The following is a 25416-nucleotide window of genomic DNA, read 5'->3' as shown; positions in this document are numbered from 1 at the left end:
TCATTTGTATGGGAGCCCCCCTTTCCAAAGCGGGGAGGGGTCTCGAACCATCTTAAGAACCTTCTCCGGCCCCAAAAACCTCTACATACAAATTTTCACGTCGATCGGTTCAGTAGTTTCCGAGTCTATAAGGCACAGACAGACAGAAATTCATTTTTATGTATATAGAAGAAGATATAACTTTCTCGTACACTCAGTGTTTGCTTCGTTGCTAAGACAGGTAGGCACTGTAGTTAGAATTTCTACAAAAGTATATTATTGTGTACATTTTAAGCTTGGCAAACTCTCCATCACTAACGTAATCTTAGAATGTGTGCAAGTTTGCGACTGGAAAAAGGTTACATTCTTACAAAAGCTCATCATCTGCTGAGTTGTCATAAATCGGTCAAAACATGCGAATTGGACTGCAGGAAAATAAATGGATATTTTTTAGTGTATTAAGACTTATTTTCATCGTATAACATAAATTTTGAGAAAAAAAATGCTTCGATTATATGGAAAATTCGATTATATGGACTTTTTTGCAACGAAAAAGTCCATATAATCGAGGTATATGTACCTGTAATAACTTTTTAATTTAAGAACGACCATACTTCAAAGATTGACACTGTGGGGTTTGAGTAAGTTACCATCAGCGTGTGATTATACATCAACACCTCAGCGTGTCGATCAGTGCACAGCAAGCCATGACTCGGCCTCTTCTGGTCAGACCTTCGTGGCGTGCACACACCCATGGAGAGCTGCTGTCATAGCATCTCGCTCCGGTCATTTGGGGCCACACATTTTGGCGATCCTGCCAGGTTATTTGTTGGATCCTGACGCTGATTTCAAAAAGTGAGTTGAATTCAATTTGTTAATGTGCTAATGTGTTAAAATATTTGATGATTTAAAAAACACAAGGCAATGGGTTTGTATTGCTACAAAGCACGTCTGGAAGAACGCTGCAAAATGGACTGTGGTTTGAAAAATCATAAAGAGGGTGTTTCAAGACAGCTGCAAAATGGATTGTGGTTTGGAAAATCACAAAGCGCGTCTGGAAGACCGCTGGAAAATGGTTTGTGGTTTGGAAAATCACAATGCGTGTCTGAAAGACCGCTCGAAATCGATTGTGGTTGGGAAAATCACAACTGGAAGACCGCTAGAAAATGGATTAGGGTTTAGAAAATCACAAAGCGTGTCTGGAAGACCGCTGGAAAATGGAATGTGGTTTGAAAAATCACAAAGCGCGTCTGGAAGACCGCTGGAAAATGGATTGTGGTTTGCAATACCACAAGGCGCGTCTGGGAGACTGCCGAGAAAAGGGTTGACTATCTAAAAAATCCCAAGGTGGGTCATGGAAGCATTGATTTTGGTTAAAATAAATTTAGTTTGAAATGTATAACTTTGTGACTTTGGTGTACATGAGACTACCAGTTAAGCTAGTTCTAACGAAATCTGAGAGATGTGTTCATCTTCGTCTCACGTAAATAACTTTAAAAAAAATCATTGCGTTCTATGCTAGAAGATTTTCTTTGTTTTTTTAATGGCCATTTGTTTTTTTACTGGTTTTCGCACCGGCCATTTGGGCCACACAGACACAAGGAAAAAAATAGGTCGAACTGCAGTTGAAGTGTTCAATGACTATTGTATTCTCTCTAAAATGAAATTCACAAACTTTCCCCGCCTATGATGATTAAATCATATGCCAGGCCTACAACCTCGAAATCTTTTTTCATCTATGCTTCATCATCTGTTAGAATTTTCTCAAGAAGAGCCTAAAGAGATATTTTATAAGTTTTATATCAACAGTGGTTATATTTATAAATATTTCAACATCACTCTAAACCTAACTTTCACGCATTTTGATTACCAAACAGAAAAAAAAAAACAAATTATCACATAATTTACACGTAAAAAGGTCAAACTATCAATCAAACAAACCTAACATTAACTAAATGGAGTATTCCATAATTAATTTAAAATATTTTATGTACACATAGAATATAAAAACCGTTCTTCAATTTAATATGACTAGATCTGCACCTACTTCTCGCACCAAAATATCTACTATCGAATTTCATTACTCCAGTACTGTTTAATCATGTCGGCAGCCTTCTCACCGATCATTATGGCTACGGCATTTGTATGAGAGGCCGCAATCTCAGGCATAATCGAACAATCTGCCACCCGGAGACCTCTGATTCCGTAGACGACGAGCTCAGGACTAACCACGGCTGTTGGATCACTTGCCGGTCCCATTCTACACGTTCCGGACTAAAAAAAAGAATAATATTATATTTCATCCAGCTCTAACAAAAACCATTCCAACCTGGTGCTGTAGAGTTGTTCCAACTCTTCGGATACAGCACTCCCAGTATTCGTCACTTCTGAATGGATAGTTTTCGCACCCAAAGTAAGGCACCCGGTGTAATTTGGCTCCGAATCTGGCAAATTTTGACGATTCTCCTATTTGCACTGCCAGTTTTACTCCCTCTCGGAGTACTCTCAGATCGTCATAATTCTGGTAATAGTTCCCCTGCATCCTCGGCCAATGGAAAGGATTTCGGCTTTTCAGCATAATACGGCCTCGACTTTTTGGTTTCAGCAAAACTGGTGAAATGGCAAAGGCATGGTGTCCCATGATTGTACCATAGGTTTGCTCGTAGAACTCCTTCGTCATACCGAACGCAGACCGCAGTGATCCTGAATCGTCATTATTGAAAGCCCCCGTTCCCAGCACCAACTCTATGTCCGGAACGTCTGAAGCTATAAAAATGAATGAAAAACTGCAATAATATCACGATATCTTCGAAGCTATCTTACGTAAGAAAGAGATGTTAGTTTTGATAAAGGCAACTCCTTCAGCGCCTCCAGGGACCGTGAATGGCCCCCTTCCATTCAACAGATAATCCAACACGACTGGTGGAGCACGCATATCTCTTTCGCGGACGGTAACTGGTTGATTGACAGTAAACACCAATCCAGGCAAAGTCATGTGGTCTTGGAGATTGAAGCCCACTCTGAGATCCTTCACGACGGGAACACCCACTTCTTGGAGATGTTCCCTTGGTCCAATGCCCGACAACATTAGAAGCTGCGGCGATGCTAAAGCTCCTGCAGAAAGAATTACTTCTTTGTTGGCCTTTACAGCGTACCTTCGTTTGTTCTTAAGGAACTCAACGCCATATGCTGATTTGGTTATGGGGTCAATCAGGATTCGTGTCACCCTAGACAGCATGGATATATGCAAATTTGGTCTATAAGCAGCAGGTCTGAGAAAAGCTTTAGCGGTGCTGCATCGTCTTCCGTTTCGCATAGTTGCTTGCGCTTTCGAGAACCCCAACAAGCTCTCGCCATTCGGATCAGTCTCCATGTAGCCCATCTGCTTTCCCGCCTCAATGAACGACCGTAGCATGGGCGTTTCATAGGACGAATGCTCTATATCGAGGTATCCGTCTCCAGAATGGTAGGGCGATTTTTTCAGCCTTTTTATCTTCACACGTTCAGACTTTTTGAAGTACTTTAACACCTCCCGGTAGCCCCAGCCAGTATTCCCTGCGCTCTCCCAACCGTCATAGTCTTTCATGTGGCCCCTGGTATATATGAGGAAATTTATAAGGCTGGTTCCTCCAAGCCCACGTCCTTTGGGCCAGCTACATACTCCATTCTGCAAGCCGAGGCAGGCACCATTCATCGGGTCGGCTTTATAGCCCCAGTTGTAACCTGTAACGAAATTGTAAACCTTCAAGATTCAGTTTGATTTATGTTCTGAAAGAATACATTATTTTCATGGAATAATCTTTCTTTGTCTCATAACTCTAATGTCACGCTCTATACTATAGAACTATAGCAAATATTGATGCAAATTTGAAGAACTTTTATGCTCTTCAAAAAAAACTTCTTTGGCCCGTCTAAGCGTGTCCTTATGGAATCATTCGGGGGCCAGAACCAGCAAAGAATAAATTGCTCTCCTGAAATACCAAATTTGCTGTTTCGAATCAGGACAACTAAGTAGGGCTCAAACAAAGCCAAGAGCAATTAGGGACACGGTAGGTATTTCCGTCCATCGTCGTAGAGGCTAAAACCAACGAAACAAACAAGGGCAGGTTTGCACTCAAGAAGCCACAGTTATCCGCGGAAAAAAAACGGCTTATTTGGTCACAAGAGCACATTTACTGCACAAAATTGATGACTGGAAAAGATCATATGGTCAGAGGAAATTAAAATATTGCTATTTGGGTCTGATGACATCACAAGAACATGGTGGAAGACCGATTAAAGCTTGACAAGGAGTGTTTAAGTCCGACAGTCAAACATCGAAGAGGTCATTTCTTGCAACATCATTAATTGTCAAATAACTCAGCCAGATGTTTTATTTCTAATGAATGTAGGGTCATTATTTGGAGCTTAAAGGCATCCTCTGATGTTGGGGACCTTAAATTCATGGACGGAATAATGATAATGGAAGTTTATCTGGACATATTAAAGCGAAAACTTCCAGCAACCGTTCGAAAACTGATAATGGGGCCGAATATACACATTTCAGTAAGATGGAGACCCAAAGCATACGTTAGAACTGGTATCGCAATAGCTCAACGAACGGAAGATCGCCGTTTTGGAGTGGTCAGCACAGTCACCTGACCTTAATCCAATAGAACATTTGCGCTCTATTTTGAAAATTGATGTTCAAAAACAACATCCACCTAGTATTCAGCACTTATGACAAGTAATTACAACTGAATAAAACAATATCGCACCAGAAACGGCTACAACTCTAATAGACGAAAATAGCTTAATAATACCAAATGTTGATTAGATAACAAAATGAGATATGGACGTGATTGGGATAAGAGATAAAAGATCAGACGACAATACCAATGTATTGAACTAAAACATCATGATAAGATCAAGTTATGCTATATGTAAGAAGAGAATAATATCATGTACCATAGGGTTGTTCTTAACCAAAGCATATCTTGATATTGAAATAATACTTCGGTGTAAATTTTTGATATTGTTGCCTGTTATTTTATCTCTTATATCAATCAAGTCCATATCATATTTTGTTATTCTGTTCATGGCTTCTACCCGGGAAAGCTTGTTGAACCAGTGTCGCGAAGATGTCAAGCTGTAATACCATGGGTGATTACTTGATAATTGATGGGCTACAGCACTTCGATGAACCTACGCCGAATGGAGTATCTTTCTCTACTGGACTCGATCCTGGGCCAATCGTTTCCAGTCGCCCTGAACATTGCGCGCCCTCAGGTCCTCTTCAACTGCAAAAGGCATCGTGTACGCGGCCTTCCACGAAGCCTGCGGCCTCTTCCGGGTTCTTTACTAAATATTATCTTCGCTTGACGTTCTTCCGGCATACGAACAACGTGACCAGCCCACCGTAGTCTGCCGTGTTGTATAAGCTTAATAATATCCATCCCTTTATACAGCTGGTACAACTCGTGATTCATGCGATTCTGCCAGATACCGTTCTCCTTTTTACCGCCGAGTATTATCCGCAGCACCTTACGCTCAAACACTCCGAAAGCTCTCCGATCAGCCTCTTTTACCGTATAAAGCCACCGGATGAATCAGAGTAGTACACAGCGCGAGTTTTGTTATCGTTTGCAGACTACGGGACTTAAGCTGGTTACGAAGTCCGTAATAAGCCCTATTTGCAGCTGCAATACGCCTCTTCACCTCGCGGGTAACGTCATTATCGCACGTCACTAATGTTCCAAGATACACAAATTCTTCTACCGCTTCAAATTCACCATCCAGTACCATTTCGCTACCACCACCACTAATGAACCCACGTTGATTGCCAGCGACCATGTACTTCGTTTTGCTGGTATTGATCGTGAGTCCAATCCTCGCTGTCTCCCTCTTAAAAGGCACAAAAGCCTCTTCCACGGCACGGCGATCAATCCCGATAATATCGATATCGTCCGCAAATCCAAGGAGCATGTGCGATCTTGTGATAATGGTTCTTTGCACACCAGCTCTCCTAATCGCTGCTTCGAGCGCTATATTGAACAGTAGAATCGAGAGTGCATCACCCTGCTCCAATCCATCTAAGGTAACAAATTATGTAAATATTTCATCCGCAACCATTACACTTGATTTCGATCCGTCCAACGTTATACGAATCAGTCGTATCAGTTCCGCCGGAAAACCGTTTCACTGAACCGTACGCCGCTTTGAAATCAACAAACAGATGATGTGTCTGCAAGTTGTACTCCCGGAATCTATCAAGGATTTGTCTCAGGGTAAACAACATTTGATCCGTCGTTGATCGGCCCTCACTAAAACCTGCTTGGTATTCGCCAACGAAGGACTCTTCAAGCGGTCTCAATCTGTTGAACAGAATACGGGACATAATTTTGTACGCCGAATTAAGGAGGGTTATTCTTCGGTAATTGGTGCATTCTAGTCTGTGCCCTTTCTTAAAAAGAGGGCAAATGAGGCTGTCCAACCAGCTAGCAGGCATTTCCTCGTCTTCCCATATTTTCGACATAATATGGTGCAGAACTTCATAAAGCTGCTCACTGCCATGTTTGAGAAGTTCAGCCGGGAGCTGGCCCTTCCCCGCAGCCTTATTTTTTTTCAGCTCTTTGACAGCTTTTTTACCCTCATCTAGTGTAGGCGACTCCACAGCTTGTCCATCGTCGCTAATATTTATTCTGTTCACCGATGCACCGTCACTTCCACTATTCAACAAAGTCTCGAAGTGTTGCTTCCACCTGGCAACCACTTCGGTTTTATCTGTCAGCAAATTCCCTTGTTGGTCGTTGCACATGACGAGAGATGGCGCTGTCTTTCTCCGCACGCCATTGACAGACTCATAGAACCTCCGCATATCGTTCTGTTCCATTTTTTCCTGCGCCTCGCTAATCACTCGTTCTTCATATTCTTTCTTCTTCCTGCGGTGGGTTCGTTTTTCGGCTGCTCTTGCTTCCTTGTACCGATCTCTATTCGATCGAGTAACGGACACCAACATCCAGCTTCTGGCAACGTTCTGTTGTCGCTAACGTTGATTGCACTTATCCGCTCGTCGAGCTTCTGGCGGTACTCAGCCGATACTCCTTCTGCCGACAATCGCTGGATATTGTGCATCGTTCGCTGTGATCTTTCGTTCGATACAGTTGACAACCGTGATCGAATTTTACTGACAACGAGATAGTGATCAGAGTCAATGTTCGGACCTCTGAATGTCCGCACATCGATAACATCCGAGAAATGGCGCCCATCCACCAGAACATGGTCTATCTGGTTGCAAGTTTCACCATTTGGGTGTCTCCAGGTGTGCTTTCGGATATTCTTTCGTGCAAAGTAGGTGCCATCCCTCTGGCAGCAGCGAAATTTACTAGCCGTAGGCCGTTGTCACTGGTAGCGGAGTGAAGGCTCTCCCTAGGTATCAGGTATCAGAACGTCGGCTCCAGGGGCACGTTCACCTCAATTTGGGAGATTTGTGCCATCGCCTTCACAGCCTTTTTCATCACACACCTGACGGAAAAGGCAGTGAACAAAAAGGAAAGGAATGTGGATGGGAGAACAAAGGGAATGTTTGGAAAAGGGCCCTTGAAGAGGGCATACAACGCATAAGCGTACAAGAGCTTATTACTCCTTACCACAACGGGTTATGAACAACAAAATACTCTGAAGGTTCAGGTTTCTGAAGTCAATTTCACTAAGTAAGTGTTTACCAAATATTTGGAAGCGCAATTGTGCATAGACTGGGCAGTTACATATTAGATGATAAGAAGTTCCATAATCGGGTTCACAACTATCACAAACAGATGATTCAACGCGTTGAATATTTGCCATGTGATAGTTCAGTCGGCAGTGACCTGTCAAGGCCTTGACTAAGACACTGCAATTCTGTTTAGACAGATTAGCTAAATAGCTTGCTACTACCGGAGATGGCTCCCGGATGTACAATTTTGTTTGATGACATGAATCCAGACTACTCCAATGCCATTTGTGTTGAGTGACAGCCCAAGAGTTGATCAAAAGCTTCACCCAACACTTGGATATTGGAATAGCTGGCTCAGGACCAATAAAGTCATGCGATGCTCCATTACGAGCTAACTCATCAGCCAATTCGTTTCCAGCTATGGAAGAATGGCCAGGTACCCATATAAGGTGTAAAGTATTAACTGAATTCAGTTCCTCAATTTGAGTTCGACATGCGATTACTAACTTCGACCTTGAGTTGGCCGAGGCGGGAGCTTTAATAGCTGCTTGGCTATCTGAACAGAAGTATATTACTTTGCCCATAATGCGTTGCTGCAGTGCACATTGCACTCCACACATGATGGCAAATATTTCCGCTTGAAAGACAGTGCAGTGTGTACCCAGTGAGTGTGACTGTTCCAATCTCAGCTCACGCGAATAGACGCCTGCACCTGCTCTACCTTCGAGGAGGGAGCCGTCAGTGTAACAAACAATGCTGTCCGACATACTTCTCTCCAAATAGCCAGATGTCCACTCATCCCGCGAGGGGAATTGTGTTGAAAATGTCCTATAAGGAAAACTACTAACGTGTGTGAGATCACTTGGAGCAAGGAAAATTTTGTCCCAATTAACCATAAGCGGTAACAACGAAGTGTGTGTAGAACTGCGGTTTACAGAAACCGAGTACCCATAGTCGGTAAGTACAAGAAAATGCTTCTTGTTTGAGATGTATGTGTAGTGGGGCCACGTCGAAGAGAACTTCGAGAGCAGCCGTGGGAGTTGAAGAGAACGCACCAGTCATTGCCATTAGGCACATCCTTTGAAGATGGCCTAATTTAGACTGAATTGTCCTCACTTCCCCCTTTTGCCACCACACAAGACATCCATAAGCCAAAATTGGTCGTACAACTGTTTTGTAAATCCATTTGATATATTTGGGTTTAAGACCCCAAGTTTTACCAAAGGTTCGTCGGCATTGGCCGAAAGCCATACACGCCTTTTTGATTCTGAACTCAATGTTAGGAGTCCAGGAAAGCTTTGAATCCAAAATTAGACCCACGTACTTTACCTGATCAGTTACATTGATTTCAGAACCAAAAAGATGTAATGGACGAATACCATTACGATTACGTTTTTCCGTGAAAAGAACAATAGATGTTTTATTCGGATTGACCGAAAGGCCATATTGGCGACACCAACTTTCAACTACCTGAAGAGCATTTTGCATCAGGTCGAATAAGGTAGTAATGCACAAACCCACTATCAATGTAAGATAGTCGTCGGCAAATCCATAGGTAGGAAAACCGCCATTATTGAGTAACCTCAATAGCGTATCTGCAACGAGATTCCACAAAAGTGGTGATAATACTCCCCCTTGAGGGCATCCGCAGACACTTAATTTCCTAATCGCTGCTTGACGTAATGTCGAGTAGAGATGTCAGTTTTTAAGCATCTGGTGAATCCATTTGGTAATAATATTAGGTAGCCCATGACAACGTGCGGCTTTCAGTACTCAGCCGATACTCCTTCTGCCGACAATCGCTGGATATTATACGCATCGTTCGCTGTGATCTTTCGTTCGATACAGTTGACAATCGTGATCGAATTTTACTGACAACGAGATAGTGATCAGAATCAATGTTCGGACCTCTGAATGTCCGCACATCGATAACATCCGAGAAATGGCGCCCATCCACCAGAACATGGTCTATCTGGTTGCAAGTTTCACCATTTGGGTGTCTCCAGGTGTGCTTTCGGATACTCTTTCGTGCAAAGTAGGTGCCATCCCTCTGGCAGCAGCGAAATTTACTAGCCGTAGGCCGTTGTCATTGGTAGCGGAGTGAAGGCTCTCCCTACCGATTATAGGACGGAAAAAGTCCTCTCTACCGACCTGAGCGTTAGCGTCTCCGATAACAATTTTCACGTCATGCTTTGGGCACTCTCCATACCCTTTATCAAGACATTCATTAAACGTGTCCTTCACGTCGTCGGATTTATCGTTTGTCGGTGCGTAAACGTTGATTAGGCTGTAATTGAAGAATTTGCCCCGTATCCTCAACACACCGATTCGTTCGCTAATGGGTTTCCACCGCATAACTCGCTTCATCTGCTTGCCCATCGCTACGAATACAACTCCATGCTCTGCTTTTCTGCCGCCGCTGTGATAGATGCTATATTTGAATGCAGTGTTGGTCGTGTGGTCCACGGCTCGGAATTCAAGTTCTCCGGATCTAGGCCAACGTACTTCTTGGATATCGGCCACGTTCACTCCAACCTTCTGCAGTTCACGAGCCAGAAGGCTCACTCGTCCAGGTTCATTTAGGGTCCTGACATTCCAAGTAGCGAGTTTCCAATCATAGTCCTTATTTCGTTGCCGGTTCGGTTGCCAAAAATAACGTTCTCTTTTTCTTCTATCTCCATTTTTCGTGGTATTTGAGAGGCTTCACTAAGCTTCCTTACCGGGGTCGCGTTACCTACATCGCGCTGGTGGGGCTGCCACCTCAGGTATAGCTGACGCGATACAGCATTTCGTTGATCAGCCGCTGGGTACCAGAGAGACGCTGTTCAAGTTCAATGTTCAAGTTAAAAAGTAAATAAACTATTCTTTGCGCTGTCATAAGACGAGTTTAGTGCAATTCCATTTAATTCCACCACCTCGTATTACTTTTACATATACGTATTTCAACCTCAACTGTAAAGTCGTCTTCAGTGTCTCGTACTTGACTCGACTTGAAGAAAACAATCGCAGCTTATGCTATTTATACTACGCTAGGTGCCTAATCTAATTGCCTTATATACCTACACTAACTAATTATCTTATTGCTTAAGTAGAAACTTAATTTCCAAGCTCTCAGCCACACAAAGTTTCCACGGTGAAGAGACGTTTATTAAAATTCTAATATTTGATGTCGTAATTGGGTGATTTTCCTTATATACATGTTCTTCTACCTTAGATCTTAATTCGCAATGCAATCCCTTATCATTTTTCCTTTTCGCCTTGCTCACTTCCGCCATATGCACCTTGAACCTTACATCTAATGATCTTTCTGTACGACCATAGATTTTTTCGCATTGAGAGCAACTTATTTCATAAACGTCCACCTTTTTCAATATTTCTACTTTATCCTACGTTGACCCCATCAGTAAAAACTTGAGTTGGTTACTTCTGCTGGAGAATACTTGATCGATGCCGAATTTCCTTAGTCGAAGGCGTAGCTGGTTGGTGATATGTTGATCATATGGGCCCAGAACTCTTCAGTGACTCATCGATCGGTGTCAGCGTTTTTAGTCCGTTTCGGCGTAGGGTCCTTTCCTTCTTGTTGATGATTGCTCGTATAGTCCTCTCCTGGTATCCGTTGATCTTCGCTGTTTCCAAAATATGTTGTAGTTCCTTCGTTTTCCTTCTTCGCTCAGGGGTATCGTCTGCATCACGTAGATCATGTGATGAAACGCTGCCATTTTATGTTGATACGAGTGGTTCGATGTATATGGGATGACTCTCATGATGTTCGTCGGCTTCCTGTAGATTTCGAGGCTCAATGGCGTACTTGCTTCCCTGATGACCAGTAGATCCAAGAAAGGTAATATACCTTCCTTTTCCTCCTCATGGGTAAACTTGATGTCCTTATGCACGTTGTTTATCGCTTCTAAAATCCTGGGAAAATCCTTTTGATTAATGATGCTGAAAATGTCGTCGACGTATCTCCACCATTTCTCGGGTAGTACTCCTTGTTCCTGCAGGTTGTTCTCCAAGTTCGCCATGAAAAGTTCGCACAAAAACGGTGATAGCGGATTTCCCATAGGTGCTCTTTTTGTCTGTTTGTAGTAGTTTCCTCGGAATGTGAAGTAGTTATCCGTTATGCATTGCCTCGCCAAATTCAGGTACATCTTTACCTTTCCTCGCCATGCTGTTTCTGTCCTTTGTGTAAACAGCCAATCCTCCATAAAAATCAGAGCATCTTTCACTGTAACGCTAGGGAACAATGCCGCGCCGCTACGTCGAATGATACCATTATGTCCTAGGTTCATTACCATACCGCCACCGTTGTCTGCCATATCGCCATTCAGGTGCTCTTCGTAGTGCTGCCGCCACCTTTGGATCACCTCACGCTCGTTTGTAAAAAGGTTCCCGTTTATGTACTTACACATATCGGGCTGTGGCACGTGGCCCTTACGTGAACGGTTCAACTTCTCATAGAGCTTTCATGCGTTATCAGCGCGGTACAGTTCCTCCGTCTCTTCACTGTCTCGATCTTCCTGCTGGCGCTTTTTCCTCCGGAAAATCGTGTTTTGTTTGTTTCTGTTCGAGTTTTGTCTGTTTGTATCGTGCCTCGTTCGCCCTCGTGCGGTGTTGCAGCAATCTCGCCCATGCTGCATTCTTCTCCTCAACTAACTGCTCACATTCGCCGTCATACCAGTCGTTTCCCTGATCCGGAGCCACCGTGCCTAGTGCAGCGGTTGCGGTGCTTCCAATGGCGAATCGAATATCTCTCCAGGCATCTTCAAGAGATACTGCTGCTCTTCCGTTGAGAGTGTCACTTCCAGCTGCTGCGCGTAGTCTCGGGCTAGTCTACCGTCTTGTAGCCGCCCAATGTTTAGCCGCGGCGGACGACTCTGACGCGTGTTGACTCTGACGTTTAGCTTATCGTCAATCACATATCTCTTTACGTCAATATGGAGGCTGAAAGATGCACTACCGAGTTACTAATGGAAGTAGGAAGACCTTACCTTCTTTTCGTTAGTTTTATTTATTTGAGAAATGGTTATAAATAACTCTAAGATACATATAAATACTATATAGGGGAACGGTTCGCCACTTCATCGCATAGCTCCTATTTCCATCCCATCAAAAACAAAGCAATGGAAAAGAATTAGGTTTGTTTATTATTTTTGGGATTTTTTTCAGCAGTGAGCACGCATGTTGACAAAAAGAAGCGACGAATTTGATGCCGTATTTCTTTGTTTAGCGATGAGATGGATATATGTACAGTGAGATGGAGATCGGAACAGTTCCCCTAAATACTATAATATTTCCAAAAACACTCCAGTTAAGAGCTATACTTCAAAGGTAGTTCGGCATTGCTGGCAGAAAAAAAATGGTTAAATCCCATCCTAAAACCGTTAGGGGAAGTGCACCGGTTTTGGCCAACTTAATGCCTAATTTGGCCAACCCTGAAAAATGCATATTTTTCCAAAATAATAGATCAGTTGAAAGCAGCGTTGAAGCGTGAGGGATATATTTCTTGTTGGAACTAATAAAACCCTTACGAATTGCTTTATTTTTCGAGTTATTCGCAAAATTGGCCAAATTAGGAACATGGCCAAAACCGGTACAGTTCCCCTATTTAATTTTTGGTAAACGTTCTTGCACCTAATCTTTTTCGGGATTGTTTTTCGACATCTTACAGGCTTTTAGGCTTTAACGTAATGAGCAAAATAGCGTTTTCCATTCTTATATCCGAACAAACTATACAGGGGAAGATGCCCCAAAACCACACTGTGCTCTAGTTCTTACTATTCTTGTTAATACTTATGAGTGATGGTCGGAAGAGTATGGAACGACTATAATTTGCTTTTAGATGACCCACCTTTTGATCCTTTTGGATGGAGTCAATGGAGTAAATTTTAAAAACGTAACTCAATCTTAGGCTGGTTTTTAAGCCGACGACATGAATCTCCAAGCTCCAGAGCGCTGATTAATTAGGAAAGAAGCGGATACGAATTTGGTGGATCTGCTGAACCTTCTGACTGATTAGAGCTCTGTGTAAAGGTGAGATTCAGAAATGCCAAACGCAATGAAATCAGATCTCTGTACAAAAACGAATTCGGAACTCATAAGAAGAAGCAAAAATATGTTCGAACTCCACTACCGATGCATGGTCAAAATCAATATTATCCCACTTATTGTTGAGCCGAAACTGATTGAGGGGCGCGCCTTTGAAAATGGTATAAGCCGTTTCTCGAAGGGTATAAATAGCGGTACCTTAACCTAAAGAGGCCTTACATAAAGTTTGAAAAATATCTGAATAAAAAATGACTACTTCATTTCTTCTCAATAGAAATGGAGCTGAAGGACATGCACTAAACAAATGACACGGGTATACTACAAAAGTTCAATGAAATGGACGCAGTGGTTCATCACGAACAAAAAAAAACCTACAGTGTACTTGCGTCTCCACGCACTATCCATACCAGAATGCTGATTCTCCGATGCGTGGTGCTTTGTTCCCTAGGAGCTGCCAGCTAAAAGGCGTTTTGCCTCATGAGTTTTCCGGCAACAGAATATCATCACTTTTTTGAAATGTGAATATTATCAATATGATTGAGATTTTTGACTATTTTTGAATGGCATCAACTATCTATCTTGTTTAACTGATGCATAATGTAAAAATACCCATGAATAGCGTTAAAAATAAAACAATAAAGCAGTGTTTGCTTAGCTAGGGCATATTGCCCCCCTCCCTTTCCCTATGCGAAATGCGATGCGAAAAGCGTTATGCAAAGTGTTTGGTACCCCAAACAGGACCGAAAAAAACATTGATTTTAAAGAACGACCATGATGCCCCAACGCATTTTTCATGCGCACACTTCATGCGCTCCCACGCTTTGTTCACTCTAAAATTAAATAGCGAACGCACTTGGTTTTTTTTGGGAAATGTAAAGAACAACAAATGTATGTTTTGCTATTTTGGGATGATTTTGCCATTAGTACCAATTCAAACAAGAATCATTATGATAAAAAAAGTTATGGTAGCCTTTGCCTAATTTTGCATATTGCGCGCTCTCCCTTTATGTTTATTTGGACATCTGTTTCCACACCAACTGTACATAATTAGATATAACAAGTACTTCCTATTGCAGACTCACGAAAAACTATTACAGATTCTAAAGAAATTGAGGGAAGGAGGGGCAATATGCCCTAGCTTAGCATGGACTGCTTTTATGCCTTAGCTACAACAAATTTCATGGGTGTTTCTACCTCACGCAACAGTTAAACAATATAGCTAGCTGATGCCATATTGAAATTAGAAAAACTCTCAATCATATTTATCATATTCACATTTCAAAAAAGTGGTGATATTTCGTTGCCGGAAAATTCATGAGGCAAAACGCCTTTTAGCCGGCAGCTCTTAGGGAACAACGTACCATGCGTCGGCAAATCAGCATTCTGGTATGGACAGTGCGTGGAGACGCGAGTACATTGTAGGATAGTTCTACTAGGGCGTTTTGCCTCGCCGAAATGTTAGATGTTTTATCAAAATGTGGAAAATTTCAGTTTTTCCTACATTCCCATCTATTATTTTGACACTTTTTTCGCCTAACCTACATAATTTCACGTCTAGTTTTATTAAGGCTATCTCAAACATGGTAAATATAAGTGAATACTCGAAAGTCGTTTTGCCCCAGGGGGGCGTTTTGGGGCCTCTTCCCCTATGCAGAATTATGTCAAATGCAGTTCAAAGAAGTGCTGTTGAGTGTCTTCTTTGGTCGTGGTTTGTAGCTCAAAAGTACAAACGATCCAGCTCAGCTGATTAGTTTATATTGTCGAGAGTTCTGTTTTATGTTGTACACCCCAACCACTAACATGAACACGCAACACTTGTGTAAAACTCGTCAGCCACAAGCGTATTGACATACACAAGTGTACTCTTTCGTTCGAGCCTCTGTGCAATATCAAACATTGAAAGTTCACCGCCATCCGTTTACTTGATCGTATGGATAGTGAAATCATCTACCCTTGCGCATGATGCAGCTTTTGCTTTACAGTTTGAAGGGGAAGGCGAGTTCATCTGAATTCAATACATGCTCAGTATGGCTGTATGGCGTTGAAACAGGTTTCTAAAAATAAAACCCACGAAGCGCTATAAATGTGTTTGGTGCTGGTGCACTGTTGTTTTGCGATGGATTTGATTTGAACGTTGACTGAGGTGTTTTATTAATGATATGAGTGTATTGCTTCTACGTGAAGTTAAACGATTTACAATGATATGGAAATGCTAATATCATCTTCCAAACTTAGACGTACATGTTCATGATAGAATTAGAGGTGAAAGTATAGATTTGATAGTTCCGTTAGGATACGGCAGGCATGAAGAATGTTTTATAGAAGTCGATTTGAAAGCGAGCAGAGGGCAATATTTGTGATGGTATAAATCTCCCGACCTTCCTTCTGCCAAACTCCCGTCTTCCCACCCCTTTCATAAGGAGAGTTCATAAATCAATGATCATGTATTCACATTTTTTGTTTCTTATATTACATTTATTTTCATATCAGTTGGTAACAACAATAGAATAAACCATATTTGCAGCAAAATATTGATACTCACAGTAAAATATTATGAAAATTAGACACGACGGAATTCATAATTGAATGTAAAATTCGGTAACAGAATGTGTACCAGACCATAAATTTAAGTTTCTGTAATGTAAATGATAAAATCATTGAAATTTCAATTCAGTATATCTTAATTTTACATGATTCACCTTGATGACCACGCATGTGGCTGTCAAAATAAATCAAAACAAATTTTATTGCATTTCATTCAAACCGCAGCTCGCATCTATTTTATGTATATCTAAGCATCAACCAAAATGGATATTTCCACAACAGTTCACAAAGCAGCCTTTATTGCGCTGCATTTCATCGCTGAATCTTTTTGCTTGTTGCCTGTTTCGACGAGAAATCTGTGATGCTTTCAGCAAACTCAACACTCTAACTTTCACCTACTCAGTGACTGAGTAAAATTGTATTGCCATCTCTTTTCATTCCACGGAAATTTTACTCAGTTTTCATCAAAAGCAGGATTAGTCATAGTTTTGAGTTGTCCTGCTTTTGACGGAAATTGAGTTAAATTTCCGTGGGATAAGAAGAGCAATACAAGCAATACAATTTTACTCAGTCACTGAGTAGGTGAAAGTTAGCGTGAATCTTCAACAGTTCCGCTTCGGATGAGATTCCGTGTCGTTAAGTCTGATGGAGAGTAGTTGAATCACCATAACGCTTAACCTGTTCTATCTGGATCGGCTCGCATTTCAACAAATTGTAATACTTGAGTGGCTAAAGAGATAGGCTCTCACTCTGCGAACCGAAGTTCGGTTCCCCTATGTTGGCGCTTTTTTTATTTTCTAATAAAAACATAAACAAATAAATTACAGCACGTGCAAATTTGTAGAGCCTATAACTTTAAGGCTCCCCCAAACACACGCGACGCGACAGTCGCGACGCGATTCTATCACTTGACGACAGCGATTTTGTCGCCGTTAGTATGGAAGCGTAAATAGAACAATGCCTGCAGCGACCCAACGATAGAATCGCGGCGACTAGTTGTCGCCGTCGCGGCGATGAACTCGCTTAGGTCTGGGGGAGCCTTTATGTTGTTAAACACGGAGGTCAATTTGTTACATCTAGTTAAACGGAAATTTACAGGTTTTGTTCGAACTTCACGTCAAATCAAATTCCTTGCCATTGCTTTGTTTTTGATTATGCAATCCAGGAAAACTAACTCTATTTATATACTTTTTTTTGTCTTTATTTTTGTGATTTTTTATTGAGTAATAAGTTCATCGCATACTCTATATACTTGGAAAACACGAATGAATTTAATCATTGGCGAAATTAGGCTGGGGCACGTGACCCATCAAATCGAATGTTTTCCCTGAATTTTAATTATATAGGCCAAAAAATGTTCTGAGAAAAAAAAACGATTTTCCTCCAATTTTAATAATCATTTTAATTTGAATAGGAACTTGCGGAGGTTTTGAAGAATTTCTTATTAAATACTAGCGAAAGAAACCCAGTTTTGCCCGGGTGTTGCAAATGTCACAATGTACTATTTGCAGCACCGCACTCAAGTTTTCCTCAACAGCTGACCCAAAAGTGTATTCTAATGTTTTTTTACATTTCCCCGTCAAATCTACCAACTTTTTGTATATACAAACCTTGCGGATCCCAAAACGAATCGATCAGGGCAAAAATCTCGCAAAACTATTAACCCGTTCGCGAGTTAAATCGTCAGGAAGGAAACCTCAACTCATTTTTATTATATAGATAGAAGATATGGATAAATGTCTAAAGGGATTCCTGAAGGAATGTTTGGAAGAAGGATTTCTCCCTAGAGATTTGGAAGGTTTTTCTCAAAGAATTACTAAGCAAATCCTAAAGCAAATCCTGAAATAATTGGCGCAGAAATCCCTTTAAAAAATTGAAAGAGTTTCTTATTCAATTTCGGCAGCAATATACAAAGAATTGCATAAAGAAATTCACAAAGGAATTCTCCTAAACCAATTTTGGATGGTTTTCCTGTAGCAATTTCCGTAGATATGCTTAAATGAATTTCCGCAGGAATATACAAATGAATTCCTGAAGGATTTATTAATGGAATTTGAAAAAGAATTTCCGAAGAAATTTCAAAAATAATTTGTAAGAGAATTATCGGAGGAATTTCCGAAGGGTTTTATGAAGAACTTTCGCCTGGAACTTCTTAAAAAATAGACTCTCCATAAGAATTTCTAAAGAAAACTCCGAAGGATTTGTCATAAAGAAATTTTCGAAGGTATTTCTAAAACGGTTTCCTCATGTATTCCTGAAGGAATTTCCGAAAGATGTCCTAAAAGAATGCGTAAATGAATTTCTGAACGGAATTTCCAAATCAAAACTTGAAGGAGTTTCCGACATTCTTAAATTTCTGCAACAATTTGCTTTGCTTTCGGAATTACCTTCAAGGATTTTTCCAGAAAATCCGCAGTGAATGTAGAAATACCTTCAGAAATTCCTTAAGATTTTTTTTCGAACATTCTTTCATTTTTTTTTTCACGAATTCTTTTAGAAACTCCTCCGAAATTTCCTTTAGGAATTCCTTTTGCAACACTTTTAATATTTCCTCCAGGTATTCTATCAGAAATTTTGTTACCCCTGCTCCCGTCCCGAGCAAAGTTTGAGATCAAATCAATAAATTGCTTTGATGTTGAGGAATCGCTGATTTTTAAAACTTAGGTTGGCATCCTCTTGGTAGTTTTAACGATTAAAAAAGAAAAATCTTACTGTGATATCACATTGAAAACTATGTCTGGTGTCAATGAGAGAAATTTGTAAACTGATTTTGGTATTGGTTTTTGATAACGAAATTAGTAATTAGTTTAATACAATGGTTTCCAACTTTTCGGACTCGCGACCCCCTTTACGATTAGCCTAGTGGCCCATGCCCCCCTGAATGTGTCATGCTGAAAACAAGAACGAACATATATTCTTAAATCATTCTATTTCAATATTTTTCATCATTATGATATTTTATTCTTCAGCAATGATTCATTCAGTACGATATTTGTAGGGGAACTATTCCGTTTTCCATCTCGCTGAACATATTTATCTCATGGCGAACCAAAGAAATACAGCACTAAATTCGTTGCTCTTTGCCAACATTCGTACTCACTGCTGAAAAAATCACAATAATAAGAAACAAATCAAATTCTTTTTCATTACTAAGTTTTTCATGAAATATCCGTGCTATGAGATGAAGTCCAGCAGCAGTACCCTACTTGCATTTGTGTTTGTACCAGCTTCGACGATATACGAGATTGCGCGTCTGACAAAGCGAATCTCAAATCGTCCTCAATGTTTGATCTGTTTCTTGCTTTGGTCTTCATCTAGAGATGTGTTGAAAATCCATCCGCAACGTTGGTGTTGAACTTAATTAAAAATTGAAAAACACCTTAATAAAGAATTAAAAAAAATCGCAGGATTATGTAGAAGAAAACGTTATTAGAATCTTGAAAGCTTGAATACACATCGAATAATACGCATCAAAACTGGCTCAATTTTTTTTACCGAATTCACGAGACAATGAACATTTCCGCAATTTCGCATCATAATCATTCTGAATACATTCTGAATTTCATCTGGAAGGCTGATAGGTAAGCGAGACATTTCTGACGGCCTTCTCCATTGTGGTGGCAAGCAAATCATTCCTTCCCTATCTTTTCAAGACAATTTTTACTCCGCCCCTCTATTCTAAAACGCGGGTTAAAACATTCCGTACCACCGTACGACAGAGTAGAAAAGAAGAACTGCAGAATACTAATCTGCATGCTTTTCTCTGCAGAGTTCTTCCAACAAACGGGTGTTGAGGGTTCCAGATTTGATATAGTTCACGATTCTTTTTTTCCAGTTTGTTTATTTGGTAGGCCCAGTCGTGTATAACACTTTACAGGGCCAGTATCAAGTGTTAATGGTTTAACAAAATTGAATTTAATTACACTACATATTTAGAATTAAAAATAACTAGTCATGATAAATTTCAATTTTATCAACGGCAATATTATAAGCGGATGCTATCCTGATTTTGTCATCCTCTATAATCTGTTGACGCTCGTTTTCGTCATCAATCCATTCATAAGTTGGAACTCTAAACCTTCTCTTCTCCGTAGGCGAGTCTGCTGGCGATGTAGTGACGATACCGTCCGTATCTTTTGTCGAAGATTTGGCTGGATTTGCTGTATTAAAATCCAGTACTTGTAGTCGCTTCTTTTTCGTTCTTTTCGCTTTCTCTTTCGATTTCTCGCTGTGTTGTATAGCACCACTAGGTCCATCATGAAGCGTATCGGTTGCTGCTGCGACTTCTTTTGTTTCCTCATGCACAACGCTACCGAGCTTCATCGTTGCCTTCTGTTGTATTATAATTTCATTCCGTCGCTTTTGTACCACCGGACACATTTTTTTCAAATGCGTAACCGATTTGCAACTAAAACATTTTGTTTTCATACCGTCGTAACTGATTCTTCCTTTTCGGCGTTGGAAGTAAACCACCTCAGGGATATCCTGCTCGACGTTCATGTACAGTCCACGTACACCAGTGAACATGTCCAGCTGGAACTCTGCTGGAAATCGTTCACGCACTGTTCGTGTCACTTTCCCGAATTTCGACATAACTGAAGAAAGGTCGTGATCTGTTACCTCCGGAGGCAAGTCGTACACCCGCACGTATCGAGTATTTCCCCCCGCTACGGACATGTGCACTATAACCTTCCTGCCATTGGTGTAATGGAAAGGAAGCTGCTTGCAATTATTTTCCAAGGAAAATATCATTGCTTCTTCGGTTTTAAACCGGATGAATACTGACTTTTGGTCGGAAATTTTATAAGCGGTTTCCATCATAGAATGGTCACCGTTTAACGCTTTAACAAAGCGAACCATGTCAGCTAGAGCTGGCTGGGCGGCATTCTCCGGAAAGAGAAAAGCCAACGTATTCTTTACCGTCGCTTCACTGCACATTTCGATGAACCGTTTACGGCTAAAGTGCCGAAAGCAAGCGCGCGAGTGAGCAAAAACGTCTGTTCACAACAAGGTGTGATCGTCCACTGAATTCACGATTCTTATACAGTCGCCTCTCCACATCTCGATATTGAAGGGACCATCGAGATAGGGAGAGATCGTGGAATAGATCCAAAAAAGCTCGTTGCTATGAAAATCCACAACAATACAATTGTCGTTTCCTGTTGTTGATGTGTTTGTTATTATTCAAAGATGGTCTAGTAGCCTAAAAATTTAGACATAACGACATAAGGAGAGTGAATCCTGAACAAAATATGATCAGAACACATCGAGACAAAGAGATATCGAGATAGGGAGGTTATCGAGATGTAGAAAGTCAAAATGTATATAGATTGAAGGGACTGAGGAAACCATCGACATAGGGAGAGATATCGAGATAAAGAACATCGAGATGTAGAGAGTCGACTGTATTTATGCGGTTTAATAAATATAAGAATCGTGAACTACATATATTAAATCTAGAACCCTCAACACCCGTTTGTTGAAAGAACTATGCAGAGAAGCAAGCAGATCAGAATTCTCCAGTTCTTCGTTTCTACTCTGTCGTACCCGCGTTTTTGATTTTAACAAGTTTTTTTTATTTAATCGGCGATTCGACACGGGAATTGTTTCTTTTTCAAGGGAAACTATTGAAAAAGACACATTGAGTAGCCGTTCAACAAATATATTTTAAGCGTACAGTCGATCCATAATCAGGAAAGTTCGATTCATTTATTCGTTTTTGAAATTCTGATTTTATCCCAAGCATTGCTGGTGTACCATCCTCGAGCAGCACAAGTCAGACTAGAAAAGTGTACAGCAACTTAATTGTCACTGAATCTAGTTAAATATAAATTGCAGTAACATATGTGAAACATGTCTGATACTAGGTTCAGTACAAACTCACTCAACTTTTTCCTAATGCGCGCCACCAGATTTGAAAAAGGTATGTATTTTAGTTATTATGCAGTCGCTTTTGATTGGAGTGTTCGAATGACTACAGAAAACAAATCTTCTTTCAAATTTCCTGATTTTGAGCAAAACTAATAAATTGATATTTATAAAAACCCAACAAAAAATATAATTATACCAAAAAAATATACAAAAAGTGTGCATTGTTTGGAAAGGTTCCACGGCCCCCTTGGTACGGATTCGCAACATACTGAGATTTTGTTAAGAAAATTATTTTGAGCTTTTTAGTGGAATGTCTTCACTTGTCATAAGACGAGTTTGTACCATCCCATTTAATTCCACCACTTGATTGTACCTTGACAGATACGTATTTCGACCTCAACAGTAAGGTCGTCTTCAGTGTTTCGTGCTTGACACGACTTGAGTCAATGGGACTTGAGTGGTGGAATTTAACGATATGGTACAAACCCGACAAGTGAACATAATGAGGACAAATGAAAAACTCGGGACCAGTTTATCCAGCTTTTTATTATAGCTAAAGATCAACTATGGTATTCCAGTTTTGACATTTACTGTGTACAGATTTATAGCGCTGTTCTAGTAGGCATAGATTTGTGCACAACAATTCAATTGTCAAAAATGTTCAACTACCAGATGTTGTTTGATTTGTGTCATTGTATAAGTACTTTTAACTTTTAATTCCTTTTAGGAAATGCAAGCTCCTGCAACATCGTTTTCATTTGGTGGCTGTCGTGAAGATGTTCATTTTAGAATGTGGTTCCACATTATTTTGGAGTAAATATCACTTCCGGTTTGAGATAGCTCCAGACATTATTTTTTTCTTCCGGAAGCTTGTCGTCTTAACATTTTGGAATCCTATGAATCCTGTGGTAGGAAAAGCTTTTGACCAGGAATCTAACAATATGAATCCATTAAGGTCACTCCTGACGGAATCCAATTTTCAAAGTACTCGCGTTTTCAAGGGCACACCATTCGATACGGAAGCAACGCACAACTGTAATTTTTATTTTTTCACGCATGCTGCAACGCAGCAAAGCTGAAAAAATAAAAATGACAGTTCTGCGTTGCTTCTGTATCGAATGGTGTGCCCTTGAAAACGCGAGTACTTTGAAAATTGGATTCCGTCAGGAGTGACCTTATTAACCGTTGAAATCTGGAGAAACTACAAATATATTCTACCCTTGTTTTATTGTTTTTTTTTCCCTATTTATTTCGAGTTACCACACACAAACCATATCGCTATTATACCAATTAAACTCATCTATCATAATTCATTTAAATTCAATGTGCGGCAACTCTCAACCTCAACTGCTAAAAGGTATGATGCTAATTTTCTGACCGTTGTGATTCGTGAAAATCTTTATTTTCTCTTTGTAATCTTGACAATTTCGAGTGGATCTCAACATCTTATAAGACCATCAGTTATGAACTGCGCTTTCGCTTTCATATTAACGATATTGGCCCAGTTCCGAATGAACCACATTATCATTCCACCTTTTTTTCTTTCCAAATAATATCCTACTAGGCATAAGGTTTAAATTTCCAATGAATCCCAGAGTCATTCTACCTGAAATATTAAATAACATATTAGTAGTATATTAACATATAGGTTCTAGAGTTTGTAAAGTATTTCAAAAACTTTCGAAAGCAAAACAGTGTTTTAAATGACGGATGGCATATTGGGAACAAAGCCACGGCAACCAAAATAAAATCCACGGCAAACCTGATTAGAATCTGATAGAACCATAAAATCTGTACACAGCATGTGTCAAAATTTAAGCGTCACAGTTGATTTATAGCCAGCGTAAAAACCTGGATATAATTTAGAAATCATTAGTAAATTGAAATCAAAATAAGTACATAATCAATCATAGAAATCAGAATTTGAAACAAATTGAAACAAACTATGATTTCAATTTAATGTCGATATTAAATATGTTTTCTATTTGTCCTCATAATGATGTCAGACCTTACTCGGGGTGATTCCTCCTTACATTTTCGTTAAGAATTTCTGAAGAAATGTTTAAAAGAATGTCGTAAAAGAATTTCCGAAATCTTCATAAAATACCCTTTTTGAATTTAAAGGTATGTCTTGAGGAATTTCCAAAGAAATTTCTGGGGAAATTCTTGGAAGAAATTCCCAAAGAATTATTAGAAGAATGCCCAAAGAAATTCTTGAAAAAAATTAGGAATGTCGGAAATTCCGTGAGGAATCTCTAAGGCAGCGGACTTGACCTGGGGTACATGAATCCCTGAGGGTACCTTTGCCGGGCTCAGGGTGTACCTTGGACAAAAATGTCTAATAGGGTTATGCGCTAATTCGTCCATGGCGCTAGCATTCGTCATATCAAATTCTAAATCACTAAATACTCGCGAATCGTAAACTAAAATAATGAACTAATCATCTGGCGAGATAGAAAAAAGTGTACACTACGATCTGCATTCATTTAAATTACATCCCGGTGTTACTTACTTGAAATACAGTTAAATTTTACTTTGCGGCAGTGACTTTTTCACAATTTCCTACGTTATCCGTGCGACGAAGGAAAATCCAGTTCGTTCACTGCTGTAGAAGACGCGCAACACCGTCACCAAAATCAACGTAATTCACTGCTTTTCACTGCACTTTTTCACATAAATTTCTCACTGCGCACTAAATAAAAGCAATGTTTATTGCTCAAGTGAAAAATAATTGAAAAAAAACTACCGGAAGGCGTTCAAATGATCTGTTTTTTCAAATTTTAGAGCGTTTGAAATTTATTTTCTTCGTCGCCTTCTTTACAGTTGAGAAACGCGTTGCCAAACTGGCGGTTTGAACTGAAATAATCTTATGTAACGCATCTGATAATAGGGTAAAGTGACCAATAGTGGACCCCCAACCAATAGTGGACCCTCCAGCCATTTTTGCATTATTACTGCACAATGTCAACATTTTGCTATGAAATTTTACCGGGAGAATCTACCTCACAGTCCTATGATTTGATTACATGCGTTGAAAATGCTATGGAAAGATAAATTAGATGATTTTTTACAATTTTATAAAAAATGAACACGAGAGTGTCCATTATAGGAATATTTTGGGGGGTCCATAATAGGGAAGAAGAACGTCCCGAAACGAAACATGAAAATCAAATGAAGTGTCGACTATAGGGAAGCAATTTCCTATTATGGACCCCCAGGGGGTCTACTATAGGGCGAATTCAGTTAGACTTTAAAATGTTAATTTCAACGAATAACGTCTCGTA

At 40.2% G+C, this 25416-nt stretch overlaps 1 protein-coding gene across 1 annotated transcript in view; it reads right to left on the bottom strand.

Moving 5' to 3' along the window:
• Positions 1-1777: 1777 nt before the first annotated feature.
• LOC134219099 (glucose dehydrogenase [FAD, quinone]) overlaps positions 1778-25416 on the bottom strand; it is a 102280-nt gene continuing 78641 nt past the window's right edge. Inside the window, exons 3-5 of the mRNA XM_062697793.1 lie at positions 2803-3702; positions 2309-2745; positions 1778-2253 (exon numbers count right to left, since the gene is read on the bottom strand). Of these exons, the coding sequence (XP_062553777.1) occupies positions 2047-2253; positions 2309-2745; positions 2803-3702 (1544 nt within the window). The 3' untranslated portion in view covers positions 1778-2046. The remainder of the gene's footprint in view (positions 2254-2308; positions 2746-2802; positions 3703-25416) is intronic.

Source organism: Armigeres subalbatus, chromosome 3 (genome assembly GCF_024139115.2).
Source record: "Armigeres subalbatus isolate Guangzhou_Male chromosome 3, GZ_Asu_2, whole genome shotgun sequence".
In the NCBI taxonomy this organism is placed as follows: domain Eukaryota; kingdom Metazoa; phylum Arthropoda; class Insecta; order Diptera; family Culicidae; genus Armigeres; species Armigeres subalbatus.
The sequence above is the reverse complement of the archived record's forward strand: the minus strand, read 5'-3'. Positions and strand labels throughout refer to the sequence as shown.